Source organism: Peromyscus eremicus, chromosome 23 (assembly GCF_949786415.1).
Source record: "Peromyscus eremicus chromosome 23, PerEre_H2_v1, whole genome shotgun sequence".
NCBI lineage: Eukaryota > Metazoa > Chordata > Mammalia > Rodentia > Cricetidae > Peromyscus > Peromyscus eremicus.
This window is the reverse complement of record NC_081438.1, coordinates 4,936,478-4,962,236: the sequence shown is the minus strand read 5'-3', so window position 1 is coordinate 4,962,236 and position 25,759 is coordinate 4,936,478. Positions and strand designations below refer to the sequence as shown.

Genomic DNA, 25,759 nt, shown 5'->3' with positions numbered 1-25,759 from the left:
GGGGTCTCGATCCACAAGCTGAGAACCACTGGTATAGAGGGATATTTTACAAAGGTCAGTCCACTAGGAAATACACCATTACAAATATATAGAAAATGAGAAGAAGACAAACCCAGAGACTGGAAGAAAGATAAAATGTTTTGCAAGCACGTATCTAGTAAAGATATCTTCCCAGTACATAAAGAACTCTTAAATCCAACACTAGGAAGATAAAAATGGGGAGAGGGACTCAGAGTAAGTATAGCATGCTCATGGCCCTAGACTTGACCCCAGAGCTAGGGGCGGGGACCACAAAACTCTACATGGATGATAAAACAACACATGAAAAGACCTGGACACAGGAGGTCACCAGGGAAATGCAAACCAAAGCCATAATGAGGTACCACTTCATGCCCGCAGGGTAACAGAAGAATGAAGATGAGGACAGCGACCAGTCCCCGAAGTGATGCTGAGGGGCCGACAACAGACAACACACACACACACACACACACACACACACACACACACACACACGCCAGATGCTGGTGTCAGGACACGGGGGCAAAGGGGAAACATGTGCACCCAGATGGTGGGAATGTGAATCAGTCCAAATACCTCGGAAATCAGGACTCAGGGTCTTAAAAAATAAATATAACTGCAGTATGATCCTGCTGCTCCATTTCTAGTTACAGACTCAAAGGAATCTAAATCAGAACACAACAGAGACACCTCTACACCAATGTGTAGCAACAGGCATTTTCTTAGATGTTCCTTAATGGACCAATGGATTTTTAAAATGTGGTGTACATGTGTGTACACACACTCTTTATTTAGCCATAAAGGAAATGAAATTATATCACGTGCAGAAAAATAGGTAAAAGTGGAATTCATCATATTAAGCATAATTATCCTGACTGAGAAAAACAAAAGTTACATTTGCTTTTATATGCCAAGTGTAGACTGAACAGTAATAACATAAATAAAAACATGGAAGCAGAAAAGGAGTATTGGGGAAGAAGAATGGAGCCAGAAGGAGAGGGGGTAAGAGAGTAATGTGCTTGTATGTGACTAAGGGGAAAATGTTGATACACAGGTATGGAAATCACATAGTGGAAGTCTATGATACGTAATGAATACATGCTAGCAAAAATAAAGAAAACATTCAAAAGAGAACAGTTGGTGAGAATGTGAAGAAATTCATACAACGCTGGTGAGAACATAAAGCGGTACAGATGTCCTGGAAAACAGTAGCAATTCTTAGAATGTGAGATCAAAGAATGAACATAGCATCTAGTATTTCTGCTCCTGCAGAGGAATGAGAACATGCGCTCACATCAACACTTGTACACGAGCATCCACAGCATCGTTACTTACAACAGCCAGCATAGCAGCAGCCCAGACAGCCAGAGAGGCTGCTCAGAAATACAAGGAGTGAAACATACAAACAGGGTATGACGTAGATGCCACCTCCTAAGACACCATGGCTGGGGTGTCCAGAGCAGGCATATCCAGAGAGAGGTTAGTGCTACTGTGGATCGGGAAGTTGGGGCTCTGTAAGTTCAAGGGCAAATTCCAAGCCAGTCAGGGCACAGCACAGTGAGATCCTGTCTCACAAAGAAACAAAATGGGCTGGAGAGATACCTCAGATGTTAAAAGCACTTGTTGCTCTTGCACAGAACCCAAGTTCAATTCCCAGCACCCATGTGGCGGCTCACCTCTATCTGTAACTCCACTTTTAGGAGTTCCGATTCCCTCTTATGATCTCCCAGGTACACAAGCAGTGCTCCAGTCCTCTCTCTGTAAACCAGGAGGTTCACCAAAGAGACCCTTGAAACCTATACAATTCTATGTTACTAACACAATGTCAAGATCTGCCCACTCTTACACTGGTGCAGTTTTCTGGAAATACAGCAGCATGTAGTAGGAAGAGACAGTTCATACTCTCTGATTAAGTAATTCAACTTTTAAATGTTTATCTTTAAAACAAATTTATTTCAGAGAGAGAGGGAGTACGCAGGCATGATGTGGATGTGGGCATGTGTGCTATGGTGCACGTGGAGGTCAGAGGTCAACTCTGCGTAGTTGGGCTCTCCTTCCTTTCACAGGGGTTCCAGGGATCGGCCTTGGATTTCCAGGCTGGTGTCACAAGTGCCTGTACTTGCTGAGCCATTTTACTGGCTGTAAATGTTCATCTTAGTAACAGACTTCAACCAAAGGGGAAAAAATTTTATAAAAAAAGTTAACAACCCACAGGTCCAACAAAACCAGAGCCCAAGTAGCCCGAAGAAATACTGAATTACTAAATACTAATATATGATTACGAAGAAATATTAAATTACTAAATACTAATATATGATTACAGAAAACACTTGGGGTGTTGTGTGGAAACAATCAGTATACAAAGGACCCTAACTTTCTAAGGTTTTTTTTTTTTTTTTAAGATTTATTTATTTATTATGTATACAGTGTTCTGTCTGCACATATCCCTGCAGGCCAGAAGAGGGCACCAGAGCTCATTACAGATGGTTCTGAGCCACCATGTGGTTGCTGGGAATTGAACTCAGGACCTTTGGAGGAGCAAGCAGTGCTCTTAACCTCTGAGCCATCTCTCCAGCCCCAACCCTAACTTTCTAAATGTATACAACTCTGTGTGTGTGTGTGTGTGTGTGTGTGGTGATATATTGTGTACTCCAATAAACTTGCCAGATATCAGAGAAGCAGAACAGCCAGCCACTAGTTCTTACCTCTACGAAATCCTCAGCCTAAAGAGAGTAAGTTCCTTTTTCCTCATGCCTTCTATACTTTTCTCTGTCCTGCCATGTTATTTCCTGGGATTAAAGGTGTGTGTGCTTCCCAAGCAAAGACATGAGATCTCAAGGGCTGGGATTAAAGATGTGTGCCACCACTGCCTGACCTCTGTATCTAATCTAGTGGCTGGCTCTGTCCTCTGATCCTCGGGCAAGTTTATTGGGGTACATAATATATCACCACATGTATGAAAGAAAAGGTCATTTCTACTAATGAAAGTGATGTGAGCTGTAACTATAAAGATGGCTCTTTTTGTTTTAAATTGTAAAGTCTCTTAAAAATGTTGATGCATGGTATCAGTGACAAAAAAAAGATAAAATATTAGGGGTAGAAATACAATATATTGATAATATTGATCACTTTGGTAAGGTTCTAAATTGCTCTGGCTTCTTAGAAGGGGTTAAGAATTGTGTCCTAGGGGCTGGAGAGATGGCTCAGAGGTTAAGAGCCCGACTGTTCTTCCAGAGGTCCTGAGTTCAATTCCCAGCACCCACACGGTGGCTCACAACCATCTGTAATGAGATGTGGTGCCCTCTTCTGTGTACATTAATAAATAAATTAAAAAAAAAAATTGTGCCCTAGCTGGGTGGTGGTGGCGCATACCTTTAATCCCAGCACTCGGGGGTGGATTTCTGTGAGTTCAAGGCCAGCCTAATCTGCAGAGTGAGTTCCAGGACAGTCAGGGCTACACAGAAAAACCCTGTCTAAAAAAAAAAAAAAAAAAACCAAACAAAAAATTGTGTCCTAAACTGGGCGTGTTGACACATGTCTTTAATCCCAGGACTCAAGGAGGCCAAGGCAGGCAGATCTCTCTGTGAGCTGAAGCCAGCCTGGTCTAGAAAGTGATTTCCAGGACAGCCAGGGCTATATAGAGAGACTCTGTCTCGAAGTAAACACATATGCAAATAAAAACTGTGTCCCATTTTACTTTGTTGGAAAACCATCACACCCAAAAGTGATTCCGGGAAGGAAAGGATTTATTTGGCTGACACACCCTGATCACAGCCCACTACTGAGGGTGACTGGGCAGGACCTCTGAGGCAGGAGCTGAAGCAGAACCACAGAGGAATACTGCTCACTGGCTTGCTCTCCATGGCTTTTCCAGCTGTTTTCTTATACAACCCAGGACCGCCTGGACCACCTGTCTGGGGTGGCACTGGCCTAGAAGGCTGGACCCTCCCACATCAATCATTAATCAGGAATATGTGCACCCCCACTTGCCTACAGACCAATCTGATAGAGGAGTCTTCTAACAGAGGCTCACTCTTTCCCTGAGGATTCTAGCCTGTGTTGACAAAACAATACCACCACCACCACCACCACCCAACAAAAAAGCTAAGGCCCAGCAAAAGAACCTATGGCTTTCTGGAGACATCTTTGTGTATGTATTAGTAATACATCTTTCTTCTATAATGGCTGTAATATAGGACTGCAAGTCTGTGATTTTACAAAGTACTTCTCACAATCCAGATATGGTAGATAGTTCAAAATCCTTTTGCTGACATATTTACCGTTCATGCTGTTTCAAGTTCTTAACTTCAAATTTCCCAGGCAGCCTTTACTTTCACTTTTAGATTTTGTGTGTATGTGTGGGTTGTGTCTTTTGGAGTGTATGCCATCCGTGTGCTGGTGCCCTCAGAGGCCAGAAGAGGGTGTTGGACCCCCTGTAGCTGGATCTTAAACGGGTGCTAGAGAGCGAGTGTCCAGCAGGGAGCACTCCTGGCTGCTGAGCCCTCCCCCGTCCACAGGCTTCACTCTGACTGTGTCAGCCCCACAGAGGTCTCAGTTACACACCACTATAGTCCTTCAACTGCGGCTCCTGAGAAGGGGCAGCTGTCTGGCTTCTTTAGCTTTTCCTCCTAGTCATACAGCTGAGGGCTAGGATGGGTATGGAGTCCTCAGGATCCAGTCTCAGCACTCCCAAAGGCAACAGGGAGAAGACTTGGTAATGTTACCACATTCAACTCTGGTAACAGGGTGAGTTACATGAAATGGTTTCTGAAGGTAAAACAAAAAGTCTATTGTTAGCAATTTGTAGGGATTAACCTATGTCAAGGCTTTCGTAGTAAGGAAAAATTCATTTCTGCAGAGATGCCAGTCATGGAACAGCCCTTCAGGACAAGGAGAACTTCATTGGCTCCTTGAGCACAGCTGCATTTGGGTTTACTTGATCCTTTTCTGTCTATTAAAGGCCTTCGACTACACTTTGATTTGGAGAAAAAACCAGACAGATCAGTTACTATTTATCATTCGTTTTGTAGCATGTATTTTTTTTTATTTTAAGTTGTCTTTCTGTCTACATTTTTGATCCCTGTGACACCAGAGTCCCTGTCAGCTCTCCTCAGACTTCCTAACAAGCTCTGCTCTTCAATGAACCACTATCTGCAGACATAATTTTAAGCAATTAGTTTTTACATATTTGCTTTAATATGCTAAAGTCATAAGTAAAAACAAGACATGTTCAACATGACTGTTTAACAGCAGTCAACTGAAGAACGGATATTAGAATTACCCACCGGAACTCAAGTCCTCACAAAACCCATTTCTCTCCACTCCACAGAGCAATGTTTCCCCACCTGCAACCAAATATAACCCCATGAGAATGTCTTACCTGAAACTACCATAGACTATAAGAAGAATGGATATCAGAAATGTCGACACTTGACTGGAATCCACCAGGGAATAGGCCCTAGAGAGATAAGAGGACAAACATTAACTGACATGCAGCATGTGCTGAGGAGCTCACAGTCCCTGTCTTTAAGTGAGATGTAAGTTAGCATTAGCAAAATAACATCATTAAAATGAGACTATAGTCCTTCAACTGCTCACTTACCACATGGGATACACTGACAGCTTCATAGTGCTGTTAGTTAACATTCCTAGGATGTTAAAGATAATGGTGTAACAACTTCCCTCCGTATGATTACATATATAATCCATTTGTAACATCCACTACCAACTTACACTATTCCAATGAAAAAACATCTCAATGCTTAAATTTTCATGAATTTACAGAGAAAAACCAATAGTCCTTTATTGGTTTGAATTAATGATGAGGTAGAGAACACATCTCTCCTCGATTCCTTGTCTCGTTTCCTAATGTCTACTGGTTATTGCCATCTGGGTGTGATATGGAGGGTCTAAAACTAGTTACTATTTTTTACTTTATTCCTGATTGCCTAAAGAAACTGACATCTTCCTGATGGCTGCTTCTCTTACAACCTGGATGTCCGGCAGCCCTGCAATTCCACACCCCCACCACCTCCACCAGTCCCACCGCCAGTGCCTTAGCTCCCATGCTCAACTGCTCAAAATCTTGTTTTCCAGCACCTCCGGGAACTCACCATTCACACTACCCAGTCCTGAGCAAAACAAGTATCTATATTATTATTATTATTAATTCAGCAAAAAAAGTCTATGTAGCCCTGACTGTCCTGGAACTCACTATGTAGACCAGGCTGGCCTCAAACTCACAGAAATCCTCCTGCCTCTGCCTCTCAAGTGCTGGGACTAAAGGTGTGCGCCACCAGGTAAAGATTCTGTTGTGTTGGGGACTGAACTCAGTACATTGTGAGCATTTGAAACAAGTGCTCTATCACTCAATGACATCTCCAGCCCACTAATTCTGACAATATTTAATGATGTTTATGTGCCAGAGTATTTTGAGAGCGAGCCACTTGGGGATATGAAAATAAATGGTCCTTTGGACTCTTGCCCTTGGTCCTTGCCTCCATGCCTTTTCTAAAGGAATGAAAAGGAATGAGGACACCCCCCGCCCAAGTGAATGTAACTGTGGGCAGTGCTGCAGAGGAGAAAGAACAGACACTGCATGTGTGGTAACATGCGGACCACAGGAGCAGAGTCAGAGTGGAGCTCTGAGCACGCCAACAGCGAGGTGTAAGGTGCAGAGCCTGGGGCTGCTCCATGCTGGGGGCTTACTGGCTTCTTTGGAAGTGAAATCACAAGTGTGGGTGAGTGGGAAGAGGCCAGAGATGGTGGTGGCCTGAGACCCTTCCAAATCGGAACATCAGCTAGGAGGCACCCTGGAAAGGAAATCAAAATGGAGAAAGAGAAGGAACCAAGGACAGCAGAGGCTTAAAGAAGCAGCAGAGTGAGACTGCACTGAGCTTGAAACCTCTTTACAGGTCGTCTTTTCCGTCTGCGAACTGGGGTAACAGCAGCACTACACAGGGCCGTCACTGGGTGTAGCAGTTACTCAATGCTGTCTGTGTCACGTGGAGTGGTGACCTCAGCAAAGAGTGCTCTAACGGAGTGAGGAGTATCAAATAGGAACTGGTAAGAAATTCAAGTGAAGAAAAATAGAGGTAAGACACTCCCTCTCTCTCTCCTCTCTCTTCTCTCTTCTCTCTCTCTCTCCTCTCTCTCTCTCTCTCTCTCTCTCTCTCTCTCTCTCTCTCTCTCTCTCTCTCTCTCCAGAAAGAAAAACAGAAGGGCAGCTGGAGACGGCTCAGTGAGCACGCTGGTGCGGTGAGGATTTGCGTTCACTGAGTTCCTGATCCCAAAAAGAAACAGAAGGACATCGACTCCTGAGAGCTGTCCTCTGACCTCTAATGTGCTGTGGTGTGTGCCTATTACTTTAAAAAAAAAAAAAGTGCAGTTTTATAGAGATGGGAGACACTCCGTCCTTTCTGTGTGCTGACTGTACTTCCTAATGAGGAGGGAACGGTTCTGTGTCCTCGGATCTTTAGTAGGGTGTGCTGGTGCACACCTGCAATCCCAGCATTCACTTCAGATGTGGAAGTTTGAGGACCAGGAGTCCAAGACCATCCTTGGCTACAAAGTGAAGTCTGACCTACAGGAGATGCTCCCAATACCATGCCCCCACTCTTATTTTTAAAGACATAAACAATAAAACTTCATGTTAAGACACTGGGGTTCACAGCCAGTCTACCTTTAGAAATTATCATTACATTTATTTATTTACTTTTGTGTGTGTGCATACACAGGTATGTGAGACCCCCAGGGTTCAATTTTTTTCCCTCCATTATGTGGGTTCTGGGGATCAACTCTGGTTATTGCTTATGAGCAGCCAATGCCTTTACCTGCTGAGCCATCTGGCCAGCCCTGCAGCCAGATTCTGAGTAGTAGCTATTACAGATATTTCAAGTACTTATGGGTGTATTTAAAACAAACAAAATTTAGTGGAAGTTCACAAGGCTTATATGACTCCAACCTTAAGTAAATCAAAACCTGATAGCATATTACCCAATCAGAAACTGCCAACTAATGTCTAACTGGGACTTTCTACTTTAACCCATCAAAAAACAATTTTCGTTGTCTTGCTTTTGGAAACGCCTTATTTAAACCAGATGTATTGACTAATGCCTGTGATCCCAGCACTTGGGAAGTAGGCAGGAAGACCAGAAGTTTAAGGTCAAATTAGTTACCTAGAGAGTTCAGTGCCAGCTTGGGTTAGAAAGTTGTCTCAAAGGTATTTGTTTGTTTTTGAAAGCCTGTCATCAATGGGGCTCCCAGATTAAATGAGAAGTTAACAGACCTAAGTCTACCCTTTGATAAGTAAAATATCCATTTTTAAAATATCAAATGCTCCAAGAAAGAAAAAAAGGTAAGATAGACCAGAACCAAAACAATAACAACAACAAACCCAGGGGGAATACTTAAGTTAGAATAACCAGTACAGAGTATAGTCTTCCAGTTTTTGCATATGTTGGAAAATTTCAATAATACAATATTTCTTGTTTTGCTTTAGAGTCGTGGCTGAGAGGATGACTTGGTGAGTAAAGGTGTCTGCAGCCAAGCCTGACACCATGAGTTCAATCCCTCAGTCCCCCAAGGTGGAAGGAGAGACCCTACTCCTACACGTTGTCCTCTGACTGCCCACATCCATAGACTCACATAATACAATTTAAAAAAGAAAATGTCTAATTTTATTATTGCTAGTTCTCTCTCCTTTCTTGTTGGGGACTGAACCCAGGATACTGAACATGCCAGACAAGCACTCTACTAACGGAGCCACACTCCCCGACTCTGGCAAAACCCAAGGCAAAGTCTTCGATTATAATTGAAAGTATGAGGGCTGGCAGGACAGCCCAGCTGGTAAACTGACGGTGGGACTCAAACTCAGGACCCTCAAAGAATGGCGGTCCACGCTCTTCAGTGCCAATTCACCTCTCCAATCCTGGTTGTTCTCCCCGGCCCCAGCCCATATGGACACAAATTAGAACTGTTTCCAATTCTACTCCAGCTGATGAATCGATGGCTCAGCACTTTAGAGTATTTGATTCGCTTTCAGAGGACTTAGGTGGGGTTCCTAGTACTCAAAGAGTGGCAGCAGGTCCAGGGGATCCGACATCTTCTGACCTCTGTAGGCACCAGGCACACATGGTGGTGCACATACATACCAGTAGACAAAACACTCATACACATAAAAATAAATAAAATTATAAAAATTCTGCTAGAGCTAAACTATTTTGTATTAAAGACTCTTGAATGTTGTACTCGGCTTGCATTGTGAGACGATGTACATGTGCAAAGTTCTAAGAGTCGAGCAGGCACTGACACGTCTTCACGATGTGACAGACTTACCACACTGCCTCTACAGACAGAACGCCATTCTGCACTCACACAGGAACGGATTCAAATTCCTGTTTCCTCAAGCTCTACCAAGGTCACCATGTTTGAAAATCGCTATGCTAGTATGATTTCCATTTGCACGTCATTTCAGTTACAATTTAAAATTTTGTTAAAAATGAGGTTAGGCAGCTGCCTGTATGATTTTTGTAGAAGGTATTTTGAAAAGCAATTTCAAATTGTTTGTTCTCTCTGCTGACTAGAGATATAACAAAGAGCTCTCCTCAGGGCTTGCTTTCTGATGGTGGTTTGTGGTGATGATGTAGCTTTTGTATTCTTGCTTTTTTGAAGCACAATGTTATTATTTAAAAGGTAATAATGACTCAGGAAGGCCAGCCAAAAGAAGGGGGGAAAGGTAGGTAGCTGTGTCAAGAAAATGGGTGGGTATTGGGGGGATTCTAGGACATTCTGCCCAGCAACCTTACTCCACAGCCTCTTCCTGCTCTCCTCCATCTCCACCTCTGTCAGAGCATTCCTGGAAATGTGTTGTACCTCGGGCCCTTTAGTGGGTCTGTTCCCAAAGACTCTGAATGCACATTAAAGACAGAACTATCCTGTTTTCTGAAATAAACAAATTCTTATGAAATACAACAGGAAACTAAATATATACATTTGAAACATGCCAAAATCAGGTCAGCCTACTGTACAAGATGGGAAAACTTGGCCAGTGATTTCTTGATGTATGTCAGGTGCTGAGCTGAAACATTTGAGGGTCAGTATAAAAAGCATGGATTCTCTAACCATATCCCACCAGGCCTTTACTTTAATACACAACGCCAAGAAGTCCTCTAATATCCAAGATGTTGCTGTGTGTGTCCTAAGAACATCGGAATCATGCTGGACTTTAGGAACTCGGGCAGTTAGAATCTATTTCGAGCTGCTTTACCAGCGAGTGTAAGTAACACTAAAAAGTCCTGCCAAGCCAAGACACAGAGAGCACTATTGAATAATGTGTCCCACGCATCGGTCTTGCAGCAGTACAATGAAAGCATTCTTGTCCATCAACAAAGCCAGTCATCCTATCCCAACTCTGAAGACATGCTGCCTCAGACCAGCAAGTCCGACACTTTTTGGCTGTGTGACCATTTACACTCCTAAACCTGGGGACTCCTAAGTTAAGCTTTTTGGGGGGCAAGTTGTAGTTTATGGTATTTACTATATTAAAAATTGAGTAACTTGATTATATAAACCTGTAATTAGAGCACTTGGGAGGTGGAGGCAGAAATTCAGGACCAGCCTAGACTACCTGATACCATCTCAAAACAAAACAAAAACACAAGAAATTGAGAAGTTTAAAATACTCATTAATTTACTTAAAATGAAATTACTGTCTGTGAAAATAAATAACACCTTAAAGGGAAAAATAGTATTTTCTGAAAAACATAAAATTGAAAAGGACCTTCTTTTATACAGCTGGATTCTCTGTGTGCTTCTCCACATCCCTATAGCCACACGATGCCAGGCTTGAACTCTGTGGGGAAAACCCAGCCAAAACTCAGGCATGCAGCTGTGGTGATATTGTGTTCCCCAAAATATTGTGCACCCTAATAAACTTATCTGGGGTCAGAGAACAGAACAGCCACTAGATATAGAGGCCAGAAAATGGTGGCACACACGCCTTTAATCCTATCACTTGGGAGGCAGAGATCCGTCTGGATCTCTGTGAGTTTAAAGCCACACTGGGAACAGCCAGGCATGGTGACTCATGCCTTTAATCCCAGAAAGTGAGCCTTTAATCCCAGGAAGTGATGGTAGAAAGCAGAAAGGTATAGAAGGCGTGAGGACCAGGAACTAGAGCTGGTTAAGCTTTTAGGCTTTTGAGCAGCAGTTCAACTGAGATCCATTTGGATGAGGACACAGAAGCTTCCAGTCTGAGGAAACAGGATTAGCTGAGGAGGCGAGGTGAGGAAGCTGTGGCTTGTTCTGTTTCTCTGATCTTCCAGCATTCACCCCAATAACTGGCTTCAGGTTTGTTTTTATTAATAAGACCTAAGATTCATGCTACATGCAGCTGCAGAAGAGGAGGTGTTTAAACAGCCTTTTCAACTAATGGGGGGAAGGTAGTTTGCTCTGATGTTCATGGAGTAATTTGTTGTTTTACATTTTTTAAGACAGGGTCTCACTATCCACTTTAGGATAGCCTTGAAATCACGATCCTCCTGCCTCAGCCTCTGGGATTGCAGGCATGAGCCACCACACTTAACTGGAGTAATTTTCTTAAAGGTGAGATTTGAAACCCTGTCTACAGAGTAACCACAATGACAAGAATACATCACATCTAAACTGGATGGCCTATTTTGTACTCTGGGTGATCTTTTTATTTATGGAAGGTTTTGTAACATGATGTAAGCAATAAGCAAGCTGCTGGTGCACTAATTTGTACAGTTCTTCTCAACGTTTTCCTTTCACAATATTTGAAAATTCCCATCTGTTAATGCCATTCCTCAAGTTTGTGCAGGTGGATAAAAATCCCCCAAATTTCTAATTTCTATTTGAAAGCTCAAATTGCACCATTAGTAAGGCTTATTTTGCTTTGAAGAACTAACAACATGTAAGCCTGATGAACTCTAGTCTGCCACCATGTTCTTACAAGTACAAATGGCATCCTCCCCCAGCTAGCGTGTCATACAACTGCATAGGTACTCTGCTCAAGAGGAGCAATGAATGACACTCTGTCTTATGCACAGACGCTTGTGGGAACTTCCCACTTTCTTGTCAAAATATGTGTGTAAGGATTGAGACTTAAGGAATCTTTACTGCTTCATCAAGAACATTCATTCTAGGGTGAAACTGGCCTTAAAAACAAAAGTTGCATGCCCGCTGAACAACACTATGATTAGTAGTACAGTGAGGTGCCACTGGGTTCACATGACCACAGTGAGATTTTCAGGGTCCACAGTGGGGCTTTTCTGGTGGTTAAATTACTCCAAACAATATAGGCCACTGACACATTTTTTAGTAGATTTATTCATTTTGTGTGTATGTGTGTATATATATACATGTGTGGGAGTGCATGTGCCACAGTCTGGTATGAAGGTCAGAGGACAACATGCAGGAGTTGGTTTTTCTCCTTCTACTATGTATGTCCCGGAGACAGAATTTACCAGAGGCCCCAAGTCTGATTCCCAGCACCCACATAGCAGCATCTGTAATTCTAGTTCCAGGGGATCCAGTGCCTTCTGCCCTCCAAAGGCACAAGGCACACTCACAAAGCACAGACATACAAGTGAGCAAAACACTCAAGACATATCAAGTCTAAAAATAAATTTTAATGATTAAAAAAAAATTGCTGCAGCCTGGGCTACCAAGTCAGTTCCAGGAAAGGCGCAAAGCTACACAGAGAAACCCTGTCTCGAAAAACCAAAAAAAAAAAAAAAAAAAAAAAATTGCTGGGCATGACAGTAAGCACCTTTATCTGGTGAGCCATCTTTTAGCACAAGCATTTTGTTGTGGTGATATATTTGTAATCTAAGAAAAAAAGCTTGCCTGAAGATCAGAGGACAGAGCCAGTCACAAAGTTAGTCACAGAGGTCAGGCAGTGATGGCACACACCTTTAATACTAGCACTCAGGAGGCAGAGGCAGAGGCAGAGGCAGAGATCCTCTGGATTTCTGTGAATTCAAGGCCACACTGGGTTACATGAGATCAATCCAGTCTAAAAAAGAAACTGCCAGGCAGTGGTGGCTCATACCTTCAATTCCAGCCCTTGGGATCACACACCTTTAATCCCAGCACTAGGAAGGTTGAGACAGAAAGTGATATGGCTGGGCAGAGAAAGGAATATAAGGCAGGAGGAGACAGGAATTTGCTCTCTTGCAGAGGCTCTGTCAGGCTGAGGAGTTAGTGAGATAAGAGACGGTAGCTGTGGCTTGCTCTGCTTCTCTGATCTTTCAGCTTTCACCCTGATCTCTGGCTCTGGGTTTTTATTATAAGACCATTTAGGATTTGTGCAACATGTTGTTGTTTTGTGTTATGAGACAGGGTTTCTCTATGTAGCCCTAGCTGTCCTGGAACTTACTTTGTAGACCAGGCTGTCCTCAAACTCAGAGATCCATCAGCTTCTGCCTCCCAAGTGCTGGGATTAAAGGTGTGGTGGCCTGGCTAGCCAATCATTTTGACTCAAACATGTGTCTAACATTATAATGCACATAATAATTATTTTCCACATTTCTCCTCTTTTTTTTTTTTTTTTTAAAGTGAAAATCCCAATATAGACTATGCCACATAGACATTTTGGTCAAGAATCACAGACAGCTCAAGTTAGTCTAAGTACAACCTGTGATGTCTGCACAATGACAAAACTTCCAGTGACACACTTATTCTAAGCTTGACAGAGCCAGTATCTTATCCAATAAACATCCAACAAATCCTTCACTTTGTACAAAACATGAGTAAGAGTACCGAGGAGGACTGCAGTCTTGTGAGGACACAGGACACAAAGCAGCAGAATCAAGTTTGGGGAGAAATAAAGAGCTACGGGATGGGTCAACACAGTTCAGGGACTCAGCAGACCACAGGCAATTGTTGCATTCCAACAGACAAAGACAGGTCCAGTCCTTTATGTGCTGTCCAGGCTGCCACTTCAGCACTGCAACCACTGAGTGTTTGTGACGGACACCATATGGCTCACAAAGCTCCAAATATTTACTATTTGAACATTTACAGAAAGTCTGCAGACACTGCTATGTCCTCTTGTTTTCTCAACAAGGACACCTGGCTAAGACAGCCGGTAAGGACAACCTACCCCTTCCCCGCCATGGATTCATTTTTACGGTGGGTTCAATCTGTTAAGCAGAATCATGTTCTAGTGAACGGTGCACTCAACTGGAGAGATGGGTGGATTTTCTTTCCACAAAGGTCGTGTGTGTGTGTGTGTGTGTGTGTGTGTGTGTGTGTGTGTGTGTGTGCCTTAAACCCACCTGGCTACTCTGAACACAGGAACTGTGTGTGTGCAAACTAGCAGCAGTTCTCAGCATCCTAGAGTCAGACCATGGTAAGAGGGTGTTGCCAAGTATCAAAATATCATCCTTTCATAAGGATCAAGCAATTTATTATTTTTACTATCATTTTTATATTTTATATAATTTTATTATTATCAAGCAAGACTATCAAATACTTAACAGAAAGAACATACACAAAGTGTACTAACTATATGTTAAGAGCTGCATTTACCAAGAGTAACATGGCAAAAAAAGATTACTTCCATCAATCATACCAATGACTGAGCAAAATCAGATGAAAAAAAAAAAGAACAACAAAAACAAAAGCGTAGTCTCCAAGACAAGAGAGATGAGCTAGAGCTGGTTTACACAAGCACTTCCTTGGTAGCCTGAGGCAGGTAGGAAGGAATCCGCAGAGCCGAAGACCGCACATGGAGGTCCTCATTACAACTTCGACTCTTTCCTACGAAGACTCTGCTTCCTCAGGTCACAACTGAAAAGCATGTGCCTTGAGACTGTGACTGGAGAATACTGAAGACTGTCCTACACTGCCTACAGCAGACATGGCCAAGAAAGTTCAGGTGGTCCGTCTCCACAGACCAGTAAACACAAGCTTCCCTCGTGCCCCTGGAGGAATGCTCTCAGAGAAAAGCAGGGTGGGTGACTGAGGCCAGCTCTGAAGGGGCACGCAGTGCATGCTGTATGCTGAGCACGTTCCCCCACTCGCTACTACTCTTCCTTTCCATTAGGCACCCTTTCTCCCAGACAGTTTTACAACTTTCCATTTGACATATGTGCACATTTCACATGGCTGTATAAAATCCATGAACTACAGATGAGGAGAAAACATCAGGTGTTTTTTTTTTTAATCTTTCTAGGCTGGCCAATTTGCTTACTATGACACCTCCAGCTGCACCAATTGTCATGTACATGACTTGAAAATGCACACACCATAAAAATGCACATACCTACATACATGAGTTCTAAAAGCTTAAAACATTAATTTTAAATTATGTATATGTGTGTGTTTGTGTATGAGTACATGATTTGTGCTGGTATCCTTGAAAGCCAGAGGTATTCATTCCTTCTGGATCTGAAGTCATGGGCAATGGTGATAGCTGTATGACGTGGGTGCCGGGGAAACAACCTAGGTTTTCCCAAGAGCAGTACAGGCTCTTAACTGCCCTAAGCTCCAGTTTGTTTGTTTGTTTGGTTGGTTGGTTTTTGGTTTTTCGAGACAGTGTTTCTCTGTGTAACAGCTTTAGGTATCTTGGAACTCATTTTGTAGCCAGGCTGGCATGGAGCCCACAGAGATCCGCCTGCTCTGCTTCCTGAGTGCTGGGGTTAAAGGTGTGCACCACCAATGCTCAGTCATCAAGTTTTAACTTATCATTTTATTTTCCTTCTTTGAGACAGGCTGGCCTCCAATTTCTTATGCAGCTGAGGATGACCTTGAACTCTCAATTCTCCTGCCTCTGGAGTGTTGGGATTGCAGGTGTACAGTACCTGCCAGCTTATGACCTTTTATTATAGACTCATTTAGATAAACCCAACGCTAGGAATGTTGAGGGCTGACTTGAGACTAAGGATGTTCTAACTCGATGTTAAACATGGCAAACCATCAAGTCCACGCTCATTACCAGGGGCAGCACTCAAACTACAAGTGCTCCGGCCCCCAGGAGCTTATACTAACTTCTTACTTGAACTTCTAACCCAACTTCTACCCTGAGCGTCCACACAGAAGCCACTAGAGAGAAATGCAGCGTCTATTTAAGGTACCCTGATCACACCAAAGACTGAGTGACCCCAGGGAACAGAAACAGTAAGGCAAACCAAAGGTGACAAGATGCAGACACTCAGCAAACTGCACTATCCGTCAAAGAGTTCTTCAAATGTTTTCATTTATTTACTCATGTATTGTTGGGAGGGGGCTGCGTATGTGTGAAAGTCTCGGGACAATTCGTGACTCTCCCTTTCCACAGATGCTGGGGATCAAACTCAGGCAAGGCAAGCACTTTAACACACGGAGCTGTCTTGCTGGCCTACTCAAAGCATTCTTAAACAATGTTTCTCAAAACAGATTCTATAAGATAAATGTTTCTTAATTTGATTTCCTTCTTTTTTGGGGGGTGGGGGGCTCACCCGCACATATGCCAAAGGAGGCCAAGCTTGATGTGGGTGACTTCCTCCATCCCTCTCCCCTGTTCTGAGATAGCCTCTCACCCACCCTGGAGCCAACTGCTGTTTTCTGCTAGATGAGCTGGCCGGCAAGCCTTGCTCTCCTGTGTCCCAGCTCCCAGGGCTTTTATGTGGGGTCTGATCAGGTCTTCGTTCTTAAACAGCAGTCTTTCTACCCACTGAGCTATCTCCAGTCTCTAACTGATTTATGTGACTAACAGCAGTGATGGACAGACACATTTGGTAAATGCCAAACTACTGGCCTTTTTAGTAGAGCACTCTCTGACGTATACTGCCCACAAATCTTACCCTTGTTTCCTCATTTTTTCTTAGAGAATCTAGTAGATTTTATATTCCAAAATATTCACTTTGTGAAGTCTTGCTCCAAGAGGGTTATTTTCTAAAACCTAAGGGTAGGAAAACCTCTGACTCAAGCACTCAAAACAAAATCATCACAATAGCAGCAGCAAATAATATTTCAGTATTATGTGCAACTAGCATTATACATATTTTTAATTTCATTATTTATCATCCTATGAAATATGTGACGTTTAGTATCCCTAACTCATAAAAGTAGAAACAGATGAGGGAAACTTATTCAGTTGTTACAAAGCTGGCATTAAGAGTCTAGACTCGTAGCTCAGGATGAGCCCAGAACACTGTGTACTCCAAAGAGCGAGTAATCAGCTATGTAGAGAAAACTGTTCTACATCCTTAGCAACAACAAAAATAATCAATACCTGTTCTTTCAGAGGTCTAACAAAGGACCCATGACAGGTGGCTAGCTGAGATGAAGCCACTTTTATTTCTCTACAGACTCAGATCCAGGGCTGGGTAGACAGCTCAGTGGTCAGAGTGCTTGCTCTGCAAACACGAGACCTGAGTTTTCACCTCCAGCACGCACATAACAAGCCAGGCATGGGCGTGCACACCACACTCCAGCACTGGGGGGCGGAGACAGGGTCTGAGACCTCCTGGCCGGCCGGCCAGCCCAGCCAAAAAGGTAAGAACTTCCACTCAGAGTGAGAGACACTGTCTCAAGACAATCAAGCAGAGAACAGCAGCAGCAAAACAACATCATCCCAGGTTTCTGCATGCACGTGGCCCTACACACTCATACACGCATGAACACACACCCCAACACTTACATATGCACATACCTCCAAGCACACAACACAAGACTAGAATGAACAACTGCTGTCTACAACAGTTGAAATGTAAAAACACAAATACAAAACTGGAAACTGAAAGAGGAGTGAGAGGCTCTAGGTAATCTTATGAATTTTCTAATTAATTTTGACAAGAAAAGGTACATACATAAAATGAATGTCAAAATTTAAAAATCATTCTAAGAAAAGATTATTTTTGCTTGGTAGTTATTAAGACTGCTGGATTCAAGTCTACAGTGGAGATGTCTGCCAATCCTGAGAATGTTTTCAGGGCGAAAGTGACTGAGTCAAACTCTGTTAGAATTTGTATTCAGTACTTTAAAGGCTTGAGTTCCATAAAGTTTCCAAACTTTTTTTTTTTTTTAAAGATTTATTTATTGGCCGGGCGGTGGTGGTGCACGCCTTTAATCCCAGCACTTGGGAGGCAGAGCCAGGCGGATCTCTGTGAGTTCGAGGCCAGCCTGGGCTACCAAGTGAGTTCCAGGAAAGGCGCAAAGCTACACAGAGAAACCCTGTCTCAAAAAACAAAAAACAAACAAACAAAAAAAAGATTTATTTATTTATTTATTATGTATACAGTGTTCTGTCTGCACATATCCCTGCAGGCCAGAAGAGGGCACCAGATCTCATTACAGATGGCTGTAAGCCACCATGTGGTTGCTGGGAATTGAACTCAGGACCTTTGCAAGAGCAAGCAGTGCTCTTAACCTCTGAGCCATCCCTCCAGCCCAAGTTGCCAAACTTTTAAGTCAGGAATACCATAACATCCAAACAAATGTTATATAACCTCTCAGATACAATAAACATGAAGAAAATATTTTAAAAGGGGAAAACCTCTTTGAAGAGTATCTAAGCAACCAAACAAAGCCCTATGTGAAAGACCTATGAGACTAAGAAATCAAACTGCTACCAGGCCAACATTAATAGCAAATACTATTTGGGGTTCTTCCTAAGTACGAGACACTATACAAGCCATTTACATTTTGCTCACTTCATGTCTCCATCATCCCTCTGAGGAAGAACTTTCCCTATGAACTCCAGAGCTGATGCTCAGGTGAGGGAGTAAGGTCCTATGCCCCAGGCCAGAAAACCTGGAGAGGACTGGCATCTGGATGCCAACAGTCCAGCTCCACTAAGAGTCCAGCTCTACCAACAGTCTAGCTCCATTAGCTCCACATCCAGAGGCCATGCCCTCCCTAACCAGCCACAACCTCCTTCTTAGCTCTGGTATCTCCCAACCTTATCTGGGACCATTAAGTTGTATGACAGATCAAAGTGCACCTCCTAGGGCTGGGGAGATAGCTTGGTGGTAAAGGCTCTTGCCTAGCATGGGTGAGAGTCCTTAGTCCTCACCATCACAAGAAAGAAGAAAATGAAAAGTCAATCTGGGAGGAAATGCTGCAATGTCCCCATCAGACAAAGACTAGTAAGCGTGGTGTGTGAAGCCTTCCATTTACATAGATATAACAACAACGTAATTTAAAAGCTAAGCAGAAGTTGTAAATAAACCCTTCTTAAAGACGAGAAAGCAATGGCAGGTGAGCACATGGAGATGCTGAACCATCTCATCATTCCTATCTAGACAACAAAATGAACATTAAAACGTAAACATGTGAAGATTACTCTGTGTCTATTAGAATGGGTCAAGTTAAAAAAAAACAAAAACAAAAACAAAAAGAGAAACATGCCCCAAACAAGTACTGATAAAGAAGTAGAACTCGCCGGGCAGTGGTGGCACACGCCTTTAATCCCAGCACTCAGGAGGCAGAGGCAGGTGGATCTCTGTGAGTTCAAGGCCAGCCTGGTCTATAAAGTGAGTTCCAGGAAAGGTGCAATGCTACACAGAGAAACCCTGTCTCGAAAAACAAAACAACAAAAAAAAAAAAAAATTCAGTACAGGGGCTGAAGAGATGGTGCAGTGGTTAAGAGCACTTGTTCATGCAGAAGACACGGGTTCGATTCCCAGCACCCATATGGTGGCTTACAACCATCTATAACTCCAATTCCAGGGCATCCAACATCTTCCAGCCTCCAGGGCACTACATGCATGTAGTGCACAGACATACATATACACAAAATAAAAGTTTTTTGTTTTTTTTTTTAATCCAATACTACCGGGTGGATGCCTTTAATCCCAGCACTTGGCAGGCAGAGCCAGGTGGATCTCTGTGAGTTCGAGGCCAGCCTGGTCTACAGAGCGAGATCCAGGACAGGCTCCAAAGCTACACAGAGAAACCCTGTCTCAAAAAACAAAAACAAAAACAAAAAAATTCAATACCAGAGCCACTGAGACGGCTCAGTAGATAATGGTACCTGCTGCCAAGCCAAATGATCTAAGTGTGAACTCCTGGACCCACATGGCGGAAGGAGAGAATCAACTCCTACAAGTTGTCCTCTGATCTCCATACCATAAAGTGGTGGGAGCATGTCCACACTTACACACTTACATCATATACGTACACACAAGAAATAAAGAAATAAATGGAAATCTGCCAAAGATGGCTAGGGTTGTTTGTAGCTCAGCTGGTAAAGTGTGCGCTTAACATTCACAAAGCTCCAGGTTCCATAGCTTGCAATACATAAATTGGGCAAGGTAAGGACATCTATTATCCCAGCAGTGTAAGAGACACAGACAAAAAGATCACAAGTTCAAAGCCACTACTGAGGCCAGGCTGGGACGGACGGACACACACACACACACACACACACACACACACACACACAGAGGACAGAGATCTGCTGAAGAAGCTAACCTAAACCTCTGATCCCACTCCACTGTCACTTTCACAGCAAAGTTAAGTTAAACATCTCACAGAAATATGCTTTCCTAGTTTCAATTACTTGTCTAAAAAAGTCTCTCTCCTTCTTTACCCTCTTAAAATGTCTGTTCTGTAAAAATACCCTAGAATATCTGTACATGCCTTGCCTAAAACAGCACAATTTGTGTGGTCTCCCAATATTAGCACCACAGAATCTGGAACTATGTCCACAAGCCCCCTCTATTTTAAGAGCACAAGAAACAGCCGGCCTGGGTAAATGAGAGCGGTGAGTCATTCCTCGAGTCCTACCAGCCACCTGAAGCAATCGTTTGTTCTGCAAAAACTACAGACACCTCGGGAATCCTCAACACAGTTGATAATTTAACTCTGGCAACTTGCCTTGCAACAGAACCTGTTTTATGTGAAGCAGTTGTTTGCAAAAGGAAGCTATGCAATCATCACATTCTATTTCTTGCTTTTTATAGGATTTCAAAGTAATTCACATTTCAAAAATGAAGAAAGATAACACTTGCATTTAACCACACAGTTCTCAATGGCATGTAATAATTATCCCTTAGATTGACTAGAGAGAAACAGGAGACAAAAGCCGATCGTGGAAGAAGTTAATACTAGTAAAGATCCACCTGCTCCACGTTTTAGCAACTTTGAAACTAAAGAACATTTTAAAATTGGGCAGCTTATTTTTCTTTGGTGGCATAAAAAGAATGGTTCGCTTAAAATCAATCTTCAATTAGTTGAAACAAATTATGTTCCAATCATTCTTTTGAGTTCAAATTAGGTGCATTTCAAATGATGTCTTAATTCTTCCCTGTATAATCACTCAACTTGAGAATTAGCACATCTGTCCTCACACTTACTTATACGGTAACTTACATTCACTATGAAGGAGGTGAGATCCCTACAAGGCAACAGATTAATAACTTCCACCAACACAACTTAGCAGGCAGCCACCTACACAGCATCCCCAAATACTCACTGTATTAACAACTACACTATAACCTCTCTTGACTAGCACAGGACAAGACAAAGACAAAAGAAAACAACAGAGCTGTTAACACAACAGAGACTGCAAGCTCCATTTCCACCTCTATTCTCTCCCGACTGCTGAACCCAGGGAGGTGTGCATGCCAAGTCTTCTACCACTGAATCTGCCTGCAGTCACATGTAGCAAAGAAACTAAATTTTGACAATACCAAGATGGCACAGTAGAAATTCTGTGTGGAACTTATAAGGAAATCTTCTTAAAAGAAAATATGGCCTTCTCCTCTTCTGCATGTAACATTAAACTCAACCAGCCACTTGATCCCCAATGGCCTGGGTAAGAAGTACCCTGCTAAAAGACTTGTGTTAATGGCTTGGTCCTCAGCTGGCGGCTCAACCAAGAAGGGACCAAATGATAGCTCTGACTAATCAGCAGACTGACCCACTAATAGGTACAGAATCTGACAGCACTGTTGGGAAGAGGTGCAAACTAGGAGTTGGGGGCCCAGTGAGGAAGCTGGCGAGGGGCACTTCAGGGGACATGCTATTGCTGGCTCCTTTCTATCCCTCTGCTTCCCAGCTGCCTCACGGTGAGCAGAGTCCCTCTGTTTTGCCTTCATACCATGAGTCTGCCTTGCTGGAGGCCAAAAGGCAATGAGACTATCCAGTCACGGATCCAACCTCTGAGACCCAGAGTCCAAGTCAGTTCTCCCTCCCTTAAGGTGACTTTGTCAGACACAGCAACAAAACAAACACACTTGGCAGGCAGGAGAGCTCAGCAGGTAAAGGCACATGCCACCAAGCCTGACAGCTAAGATCCCTAGGACTCGTACGGCGAAAGGAGAGAGAGGACCAACTCCTACAACTGTCCTCTGACCTCTACACATGAACCATGGCAGGTGCTAGCCCCACAACTTCAATACATTTTCAAATGTAACAAATATTTAAATAAAAAGCATAGACATATAAAGGACCCTCAAAATACATGAGAAAGAAATGGGAGTTTGTCACATACAGACTCCCACTCATGAACACGCATCTACACAAAGTGTGACTCAAGTGCAGACTTGCTCATATCTTTTCAACAAACTCTTCTTGCTCTCCTAGCAGAACCCCAAGTTGGATTTTCCACATCCTCAGCTCTAGCTTATCCTAAACTATAACCAAATATAAGCTGGCAACCGGAGGCAGAGCAATCGAGGCCAGGAAGATTTGATTTTGAAACAGAGACCCTGTCTTAAGAAGGGGAAAAAAGAAAAAAAGATTTGACTGACACTTCTGTTGAAGATGTGGAGGAACTTAGTCCCAGAACGAGTAGAATGGACATTCCACAACCGCTATCAGGAAACTTACTGCTTGTCACTGGACTGCTTTGTTATTTGCATATAATCATTCAACTGATAAATTTTCACTAAATTAAGAGTAAATGAAAAATTATAAGACTACCAAGGTATATAATCACCATTCCAAAAAAGCATGCAGATTGAAGAAAAAAAACTAACTGAAGGACTTTCTGTACTTTTTCATCCTTGTTTGGGTGGGGCAGCTTAAAAGAGGGTCTCACTGTATAGCTCTGGCTGTCCTGGAACTCACGAAGTAGGCCATGCTGGCTTCAAACTCACAGAGACTAGTCCACCTGCCTCTGCCCCGAGGGCTGGGATCAAAGGTGTACGCCACCACTCCCAACCTCTTCAACAGTTTAAAATTAAAAGCAGTCCTTAAAAGGAGAGGAAAGCAGATTAAAGTCCTGAGCTCTGTGGCTAAACTCAGTATACACTTACACCTTCACATCCTATTTTCCTAATGAATCAACAACTTATTTTATTTAAGAAAAACCAGATGAGAGCCTATCTCTAAACACCAAAGTAGACCATGTTTTGGGCCACAGCTCAGTGGTAAAGCACTTTCCTAGTATGAACAGGGCTCTGGGTACACCCATGGTGTGTACACACACACACACACACACACACACACCCACAGCACGTGGGCGGTGGGGGTGGGGGGGCTGTGGGGGTGTGTGGGGGTGGGGGTGTGTGCGCTCTAAAATACTGCAGCCATACAAGGGGTAGGGCAGGGGAGACACAGACAGACTGTAAAATGTGTGCCCGTGCAACCGTTCTGGAAACAAACCTGACAGCTCCTCCAAACCCTAACATGGGAGCTGCAGAGATGGTTTAGCAGTAAGAGAGCCTCCTGCTCCTGCAGAGGACCAGAGTTTGGTTCCTAACACCCACCTTGGGTGGCTTACAACTTCCTGTAATTCCAGCATGAGGGGACAGGATACCTCTGGAACCTGCACTCATATATACATACCCATACATGTAATTAAAAATAAGAATAAATCTTTAAAATACATTAAACAGAGTAATCATATGACCCAGTTAATTCAGAATTAAAAACATGTTTACATCACACACATGTGTACTTTCATGTTTAAAAGCAGCAATATTCATGATAATCCAAAGGAAAGCATAGCAGAAATGTCCACTACCAAAGGAACGGATCCACAAACTGTGGTGGAGCAATGTAACGGGACCTTTTGAGCCACTGAAAAGAAGGCATTACTGGTGTGACACATGACATGACATGGTGTGTGCTCTGATGCTGGAAATTATCCCTGACTGCCTTTTCACTTTATTCACTGAAGGCCTCCTAATCAAACTCAGAGCTCACAGGCATGGCTAGCCTTGTGAGCCTTGCTCCAGGGATCCCCTCTCCACTCTTCTAGGCTGGACTTAGGGTGGCTAACCATGCCCACCTGATAGGTTCCTGGGGATCCAAACTACCTTTCTCCAACCTGAAAAGAGTATGCCTGTGTTAGGTGGAAAGCTGTTACCACAAGAAACAAGATTTAAAAAAAAAAAAAAAAAAAAAAAAAGGCAAACAAACCCTTGAACCATTAAAATAGTTTTTTAGCTCTCTTTGGTTTAAGTGGAAAAAATAGTTTGTCAGACATCTCTCCATTTGACCCAATTTTCCACATTATGAATTTTTTTTAAAGATTTTACTATTTATTATATATACAGTGTTCTGTTGTCTATGCTTGCACAGCAGAAGAGGGCAGCAGATTTAGATGGTTGTGAGCCATCATGTGCTGCTGGGAATTAATTCAGGTCCTCTGGAAGAGCAGCCAGTGCTCTTAACCACCCAGCCAGCCCCATCAGTACTTTCTTATTATCTGGAACTGTACATCTGAGGATCTTAAGGGTGAAATAATTTTAATTGTCAAGACAGACTGTATTCAGGAATTTAGATTGAAAATAAGGTACAGGGAAAAAAAATCCATAATGGCAAGCTAGGCGGTGCTTCCAGCCAGAAGTAGAAGGGTCTCTAACTCCAGCAGTCCCAGACCAATACAGACTTAAGAAGTAAACAAGATTTCTGAAACTATAAGCCTGAAGCACACACAGGAAGCTGGTGCTGCTCAGGTAAAGGAGAGACTGCTATGCAAGTCTCCTGATGGTCTACTTGACTGAGGAAAGTCATGATACAACAGGTACCATAGAGTTGGACGACTACAGACAAACCAGAAACTCTTAAGGCAAGGGCAGGGAGTGAGTATGTATGTATGTATGTATGTATGTATGTATGTATGTCACTACAAAATGGCTGCAGGCAGGAGAGAAAAGAGTATCGTCAAGGTTTGTACTGGAGGTAGGTAAGAGCACTTGCTATGCAACCCTGAGGACCTGAGTTTGGATCCCAGGATCCATGCTTATTTAAGAAGATGATGGGGCTGGAGAGCGCACTGGCTGCTCTTGCAGAAGATCTGGGTTCGGTTCCCAGCACCCACATGACAGCTCATAACCACCTGTAACTCCAGTTTCAGAGAATCTGACACCCTCTATTGGCTCTGTGGGCAATGGATGCACATGGAACACATGCAGCCAAAACACTCACACTCATAAAATAAGAGATGCAGATTGCTGGGACTTGCTAGCCACCAGCTGTGCTCCAGGTTCAGTAAGAAATCCTGTCTCAAGGGAATAAGACGGGTGCAGGACATCTGATGTCCTCTTCTGAATGCACAGACATGTATGTATACACACACACACACACACACACACACACACACACACGTTGTTGAAGAAGCCATTTTAAGGTCTGGAGAGATGGCTCAGTGGTTAAGAGCACTGGCTGTTCTTCCAAAGGTCCCAGAGTTCAATTTCCAGCAACCACATGGTGGCTCACAACCATCTATAATGGGATCCGATGCCCTCTTCTGGGATAAAGGTGTGCATGTAGATAGAGCACTCACACATTAAAGAAAGAAAGAAAGAAAGAAGTTATTTCAAAAACAGTGGAAAAAGCC

At 43.1% G+C, this 25,759-nt stretch overlaps 1 protein-coding gene across 3 annotated transcripts in view; it reads right to left on the bottom strand.

The window, feature by feature from the left end:
* The window catches only part of Sppl3 (signal peptide peptidase like 3), a 102,871-nt gene that overhangs the window by 41,638 nt on the left and 35,474 nt on the right, over nucleotides 1-25,759 (bottom strand). For 2 of the 3 annotated variants that reach the window (XM_059248741.1, XM_059248742.1), the window contains one exon: nucleotides 5,399-5,476. In XM_059248741.1, coding sequence (XP_059104724.1) covers nucleotides 5,399-5,476 — 78 coding nt within the window. Of the gene's footprint in view, nucleotides 1-4,581; nucleotides 4,603-5,398; nucleotides 5,477-25,759 lie in introns of those variants that run through there. The other variant, XM_059248743.1, reaches the window with a different exon arrangement.